General features: G+C 29.4%; 1 protein-coding gene across 1 annotated transcript; it reads right to left on the bottom strand.

Annotated features, from left to right (window-relative positions):
* Positions 1-972: 972 nt before the first annotated feature.
* LOC106429690 (aquaporin NIP6-1) lies at positions 973-2,717 on the bottom strand. The gene is made up of 5 exons (XM_013870435.3): positions 2,402-2,717; positions 2,101-2,325; positions 1,733-1,927; positions 1,587-1,648; positions 973-1,286 (listed from the first exon to the last, which is right to left on the bottom strand). The coding sequence occupies exons 1-5, from the start codon at positions 2,642-2,644 to the stop codon at positions 1,094-1,096; spliced, it is 918 nt and encodes a 305-aa protein (XP_013725889.1). The 5' UTR covers positions 2,645-2,717; the 3' UTR covers positions 973-1,093.
* Positions 2,718-8,208: the final 5,491 nt, after the last annotated feature.

Here is an 8,208-nt window from a genome sequence, read left to right as displayed (position 1 = left end):
GAACACGATGTTTTTTTTTTGTAGAAGCTGGCTTGGTGTATAGGTTCGGGAGGTCAGGATTTGACAGGCTCTTGCACCGTGGTGTTCACTCGAGAGGGAAGATTGTTTGAGTTTGGTGCTAGTGGTGATTCACAACTAGGTCATGACTCCATTCGGTCAGAGTTACACTGCCCAAATTGAGTTATTTGCTCAATTCTCAATCTCCATAACCAACCTCAGCCTGATTAAATAGAATTTTCACTACGCCGATTAGTGCTGGGAATTCGGGTTATCGGTTCGGATCGGTTCGGTTTATTCGGTTTTTAGGTTATTCGGATTGTGATGTTTAGGAACTGTTTAGGAACCGGACTTTTTTCGGATCGGTTCGGTTCGGATACTGTCGGGTTCGGGTCGGGTTTCTGTTTTTTTATAAAACCCAAAATGGAACCGTATTACAAATAATTCGGGTTTGGTTCGGGTTTAAAACCTAAAAACCAAAAAACCCCGAAAACCCGAGCTAAACACGGATAATACCAAAAATATATCCGGGTTATTCGGGTATTTTTTTTAGATTTTTTTTACTTATAAATTATATTTTATATATATTAAAATTTAAAATAATAAAAAATTCAATATATTCAAAATATTACCCGTTCGGTCCCGGTTCGGTTTTGGTTTTTCGGATTTAGAAATATAAGAACCGTTCGGATTTTTGTAATTTTTGATCCGGTTTCGGTCCTGATTTTTACGGTTCGGTTTTCGGATTTTGGATAATATGCCCAGGCCTAACGCCGATTTTGTATGCTGTTTGTTTTACGTTTGAGGTTGCGTATATTGGTTCCTTAAACCACATATTTTTTCTAAACTCTCAAACGGGTTTTTCAATTTTCATTTTCTATCTCTATTATAGAAAATGTTTTGGAAACTCAATAGTTTTCCAGAAGAAGCCAGCTACTTACTATGTTTTCTTTTTAGTTAAATCTGTATGAGACCTTTTGGAGAAAAACATTCACAATTTTATACTGATATCGTCGGCTTAAGAGCTTATATTATAAACATATGTGACAGAAACAGAGCAACATAGCGAATGTATTTGAAGTTTTTTTATCATCCATCATCTTCTGAAGCTCCTCTTTTCTTTATGTTCTTCGTCTTCCTCTGGGAGCTTCACGACCGTGTACGTTCCTGCTCCTATTAACGCTCCAAGAATTGGTGCAGTAAGGTAAACCCAAATGGCTCTGTAATTGTTAGCTGCAATGGCTGGACCTAGTGTTCTTACAGGGTTCATCGAAGCAGAAGTTGCAGGTCTGTTAATCATAATCAACAAAACATAAAAATATATATAAGATTCAAGAAGAGACAATAGTGATTTAGATCTATTCAATGTACTCTTTCCTTTCCGTTCTGAAATGTAGAATGTTTAAATTTTTATATTAGGATATGAGATAGTCTCATGTTTTTAAGTAAATTTTACTTCATATTTTACAATCTATTTTGTAATCAATTAAATAGTTTTTAAGAAAATATTTTAAAAGAAAAGTAGCCTTTTTCATATGCTTGCTTCTATCTAAAACACCTTATATTTAAGAACTTGGAGTAATATTTACCCAGCTATGAGTATGTTAAGCATGACCGTTGCTCCTACCGCTATTCCCGCCAACTCTCCCACCTGTAATTTTGTGAATATTTTCAGAAACAAACAAACATGTGTTTGAAATGTTTTTTAAAGTTATTGTTGTGTTAATTAACTTACAGCTCTAGTGTCGGTGGCGACAGCAGTGACAACAAACATAAGGTTGAAGCTGATAATGAACTCCAAAGCGAAAGCTTGGCTGAGAGCCACGGTTGGCACCGTCACGCCACCGCTCATCGTTGGTTCAAACACTGCTTTCAGTGCAAACGCCGCACACACCGAGGCCAGCACCTGCGCTCCTATATAGACCGGCACCTGATATTTTTTTTACACAATGAATTATTTAGACACTAATCAATAATTTCCATTAAAAGTCACTCGAAATTATCTTTAGTTTAATAGAAGGTGCATGTGCATGTCTATAATTCATGTGGGCGTCTCAGTAACGTCCAAAAATGTATACAAGAAATAAAATTAAAGTAACTGACGTGTTTCCATGGGAAGTGTTTAAGAGCAGCAAATGAAATGGTGACAGCCGGATTGAGATGTGCCCCGGAGATGTGACCGGTGGACAATATAACGATCATAACTGCCAGACCAGCCGAGGCGGCACATCCGATAAGCGTCACAGCTCCATCTGTCTTCTGATTCACAATCGCCGTGGCTGTTCCGGCGAATATCAGTATCAGTGTCCCAACAAACTCTGCTCCCAACTGTACACAAACTGATCTTTAGCTATGTGCTTATATATGGAGGGGTAACAAGTTAAGTTTGTATGTACGTGTGTACCTTACGGTAGAGGGAGACGTTAGGAGGAGGTAGAGCGCAAGAGACTGGAGGGAGTCTTCCATCTTCAAGAGCCCACTCATTGTCAACACTGAAACATTTGCAGCTTTTCAGAAGTGACTTTGGTGTGTATCTACCATTATGTCCACTCCTCTTCCCATCGAAACCTCCAAAGAGCGGTGCTCCTGGAGTTCCCGGTGTTGTCGCCGGCGTTGAGGGCATTGATGGAATCTCCTCGTGGTCCATTGCAGGGAGAGAGATGGGATCTTTAAGGATATATATATGTTTTGTGATTGTTGTGTTGTGGATAGATGAAGAGGATGTGTAGGGTATTTATAGGAGAAGATGTTTGAGAGTTGACTTCTGAGTGTAGGATCCTACATACAAGAATGATACTATACCTCCATTTAGAAATGTAAGATGTTTAATAGAGTTTGTGTTTGTTTAATACGTAAAATGTTTTCATATTTTAGATAATTATAATTTTACTAAAAACCGTGTGATCAGTAAAATTTATATGGAGTTTATTTTATATCTAGTTGAATAAATTTTAATATGTTTTAGTGGTATTTTTTGGATAAAAATATATTTTTAATAGTTGTGTATTTGCTTAAAACATACTCTATCCGTTCTCGAAAGAAGAATTTTCTAGAGTATTTACGCATATTAAGAATATAATAAATATTTACAATTAAATTTATCATTTATTTTACTATATATTCTCAATAAATATCAATCAATAGTATTTAAACAATTCAAATATTTTCAATTAATGTTTCTTAAAAGTATACAACTTTTCAATATTAACTACTAAAAGTACCTTAAAATTTTAGAAAATCTATCATTTTGGAACAAAAAATAAATCTTGAAAATCCTACTTTGAAAAACAGAGGGACTATATATTTTAAACAGAGTGAGTATTTGGTTTTGAGTGAGTAGAGAGTGAGTGGGTTGGTAATCCTCAATTTTAATCCATGTGTCGTAAGAAAGACTGTCTGTATAACATGAAATGTTGCTTTTCTTTATGAGAATGCGTTGTGTATATCATCTTTTTATATTTCTACTTACATGATAATGTATCGTAGTGTACGCTAAAGAAGCTTTTAGCATGAAGGAATCATTGTGGGATCTCTTTCTCTCTCGCAACATGCATTATTTGCTTAATTTGTTCTTTTCCACGAGAAATCGAATACTTGGGTGTTTGTGTGTGGTTGTGAGTTGTTTAGCAAAGAGAATGATGATAAAAGCGATGGTTCTTGATCCTAGTCACGGTCGACTCTTTTGTGTATTGGTAATCATTTCGGGTTAATCTCTAATACATTATTAGGGCATTTCCAACTTCATTCTATTTTTCGCTTCAAAATAGAGTTTATAGTAAAAATATTTGATTGGTACTCTATTTATCACTCTATAATAGAATGAAAAATAAGTTTACTCTAAACATAGAGTAATTTGTTTTTTTTTTCATCACTCTATTTTCTACTCTAAAATAGAGTACCTTTGGAGCAAACTCTATTATAGATTTACTCTATTTTAGAATAAAAACTAGAGTAAACTATTGAAGAAGGTCTTACATACATATAAATATAAACAATGACTGTTTTCTTTCATTGATTTTATGGTGATTTTAAAGTCGCAATAGATATTTTATATATCTTTCCAAAAATTTTGTCTTTAGCAGTAAAATATATCACTTTGTAAGATATATGTTGTTGACAAAAAATATGAATAATAATAATAATAATAATAATAATAATAATAATAATAATAAGGGTGACCACATACCGAATACTACCATAATTTTTAGTCTTTATGATTTGTTTCTTGTTTTGCATATATCTAATTCTGATCTGTTTTAATTTAAAAAAATACGGATATTTAGTTTTTGCAGATATTCAAAAGATTTACAGATATTTGCGAATATTCATGGATATTTACGGATATTTTATCTACTTTGTTCAATATAAATAAATCTTGAAAAATATACAATATTTTTTTTTTAAAATATTGTTTTACATAATATGAAATAAAAATAAATATTAGTTAAATTATATGTTGCACAAATTTTTAAAAAATTTCAAATTTTGTCTAAATATAAGATTTTAGAATTTTTTTAGATTTATAAAGATTTTATATTTTTGTCTTAGTTTATTACTTTTATAAGTAATTTTACAAATAAAATAATAAAACTATGTGTTAAAATAACAATTATATAAATTATATATTTAAAATTCTATATTTAATAGAGTGTAATGGATATCAGACTCTATAAAATTTATTATTTATGATTTGTTTCGTTTTTAGCAAATATCAATTTTTAATTTATTTTCTTCCGAATATCCTAATTTTTTCTGATTGAATCGAAATGAATAACAAATCAAATCAAAACAGATAAAATATCTAGTTCTAATAATAATAATATACTAGTTGAAAGGGTCTAGGAACTTGTTGGTTTCAGAAGTAAAAAAATAAAAGTATTTAAAACTTTACTTATTTTACTTTAACAAACTAAAAAGTTAAGGAAATAAAATTATTTTATTATACTGCATGAAAATAAGTGGAACAGCAAAAGTTCCTACCATTCATATTTTAGTTAATTGAACTCTGTCATGCTACATACTGTTGAGAGTGTGACATTTTCTTGGGTAAAACTAATTGATAGAAATATACTAACGCAAGTGTGTAGAGTTACAAACCCAACTATTAATGACTTTACAAAATACGACACCAAAATAAGTCACGTACATCTGCGGTTTATTACCTACAAATAAAACAAGATTCAATCATGTTTACATGTCAAATTAAAGATATACCTGAGATTTTTCGGTATTCTTAAAAGGGCAATTCTATCAAATATACATTTTTTAATTTTTTGTCATAAAAATAGACCTTAAAAACTAAAATGACCAAAACAATATTTTTTTTATTTTGAAAATCTTAATTTTATTTTATTTTAAAAAATTTGAAATCCTATCCCCAAAACCCCACTCATCAACTTTAAACCATAAACCGTAGACTTTAAATCCTAAACTTTAAATTTCACCCTATAACTCTAAACCCTAATGTCTAGATTAATTAATTCTATGGGTATAAGTGTATTTTTTTTTTGATAAAACATTTAAGTCTATTTTGGTCATTTTTATTTTTAAGATCTATTTTTGTGACAAAAAATTTTTTAGTTCTTAGAGAATTTCTCTTCTTATAATCAGTTTACAGTTCATGTTTTGTGATTATTATAAAACTTTTCGTTTCATATTCTATTTGATATTTTTTCTCCAAAGAATCTGTTTGTAGACCTTTATTCGCTTTCATAACTTATTCCCAAGTATGTAATTTTCTTAATTGTGCCTAACTGTACAGAACACACTATTTGTTAAGTGTTATAAACTAAGGAAATGAATGGCCTCGATTTGATTGAGAATATTATATATGCACAACTAAAGGTCTATACATTCGAAGAATTTATACCTCATAGGACTAAGATTACCAATTAAATTTCGTCCATCCCCTTAATGTTTCATCACATTGCGTCATCGAATAGATGTGGTGAATTATTATATAAAATTATAGAAATAAAAAAAAATAAAAAAAAACTGTGTGTCAATGTGTGTGGTGGTGTTGGATTGTTGAGAGTGGAGGAACTAATCAGGACCGTTCGAAGATGGTGAAGCGACTGTTTGTTCTAAAGCCCGACGTCACATCGCAGGTTTTACAGATATAATAATAGTAGCGTCTTGTTTTATTGGATCAACTTTTAGTACTAACCGGATTCCTTAATCATGTATTTACTTCCTCTCTGTGACAAAAAAAAAAGTATTTACTTCCTCTCTTTTGTGGTAATTCTGATTAATTAACTTACTTTTCTATGCAAAATCTATAATTAATCGAGTCTTACTATATCTTTGACAATAGTATATATATAATGTGTGTGTCAGTGTGTTTGTTAATGACATCCTTAGTGACAATAAATTAGGACTAGTTATTTTGGTTGCGTATATGTAAAAGAATATGATATGACTTTGAAGGGGATGTATCAAAGTGTAAAAGAGAGAAGAGACTAAATAGAAATGTTGTAGGGTCGAGTAAAATTATCAAAAAGTCCGGTCCAAATAATTTTGTCCCTCACTAATCGTGGCTAGCATGAATTGGTCAACTATATTCCATATTTTCGTAATTATTTTCTTTGTTTTCTAATTTCTTTTTAAAAAATATAGCTGGCTCACTTCACTGTAGTCGTTGAGTCTTATTTTGTCTTCTTTTCCCTTCTGTTTCTTAAGTTGTTTGGTTAGCATAATTGACTCGATGTTTGATTCGGCCAAAAGAAAAACGTTCAATTCAGCGCTTCTGTTGGTCCTTCTAATGATATATATATATACTAGGTTAAGATCCGCGCCTTGCGCGGAATGAATATTATATAAAAATTATTTTTAAGTGTTATATATTTTTTACATATTATGAAATAAATAAATATATATTAAATAATTAAAAATTTAGTAACTATTACGTATATAATTAAATTGGTACAAATAATTAAATAAATTTTATTAATCCAGACAAATATTATTTTTCTATTTTATATGGTATAAAATTAAGTTTAAATGATGTTAAGATATATAGTACATTTTTAATATTGACATCTGTTAAAAAATATTTTATACTCATATTATTTTTATCATTTGTATTTCGTTATAACAAAAATTTTAAATCAATGATAACAATAAAAAAATTGTGGGATGTTTAATAGTTTTAGTAATTTACAAGTTTAAGAACATTCAATACAAAATTTAAAATCTTAATATTAAGTTATATATAATTGTTCAAAATGTTTATCAAAAAAATTCAAAACAAATTCGAAATTAAAATAAATATGTATTTTATATGGTATATAATTTATTTTTGAAAAATATTAATATTAATATACATATATAATATTTATTAAATGAGATTTCCTACTTACTTAATTTCGTAATCATTTGTTTCTTGTTATAACATAAATTTTAAACCAAGGATCACAAAACTTTCAATGTGATATTTTTTAACAACTTTAGTCATTTGTATTCATTTTTTAAAAATTCAAAATATAAAATATATGAAAAAATCTAAATTTTTTATTATATAATTAATGTAGTTGTTTAATTTTAATTTAATAAGTTAAAATTTTAAAAAATGATAGAAAATAGACTAAATTTTATCAAATCTTTATTATTCAAAATCATTAATTATCATATATACTTTAGTCATATTAGGTAATTCCGTAATTTTTATTTAAGGAAACAATGAAGAACATTTATGATTAATTTATGGTTAGTTTAATAAAAAGCTTATTATATATTTCTATGGATCAACATATTTTTCTAAGGATTCTAAGAATGATTGTGGTGATGACATGTGGCTACAAAATATGTTGTAATGCTTCTCTTTTAATATATAGGGGATATCTGTGTATATACGTATTTTTATATGAAATCATATTAACCACCGTGTTATGTATATGGCCCGTCCAAATATTTTAAAGAAAAGATATTGGTATATTATGTTATACTTGATGAAAACTTAGAAAAGTGAATTCGGACTAAACATTAAAAAGTTGTATAAGAAATTTGAAACTCATCCCAGAGCAACCCAATTAAAGCAAGCGTGCTAATGCTACCAGTTGTGCCAAAGAAAAATGTGATGCCATTATTGGTTCGACTGTTAGATTGGAAAATTATGATTGCAACTAAACTCTTCTCTGCATTCTCATCAGGTTGGGAAACTTTTGTTGCTTAATTTTTATGTGCTGCAGTTCTTGAGTGATGTGAGGCCTGGAT

Source organism: Brassica napus, chromosome A2, assembly GCF_020379485.1.
Source record: "Brassica napus cultivar Da-Ae chromosome A2, Da-Ae, whole genome shotgun sequence".
In the NCBI taxonomy this organism is placed as follows: domain Eukaryota; kingdom Viridiplantae; phylum Streptophyta; class Magnoliopsida; order Brassicales; family Brassicaceae; genus Brassica; species Brassica napus.
The sequence above is the reverse complement of the archived record's forward strand: the minus strand, read 5'-3'. Positions and strand labels throughout refer to the sequence as shown.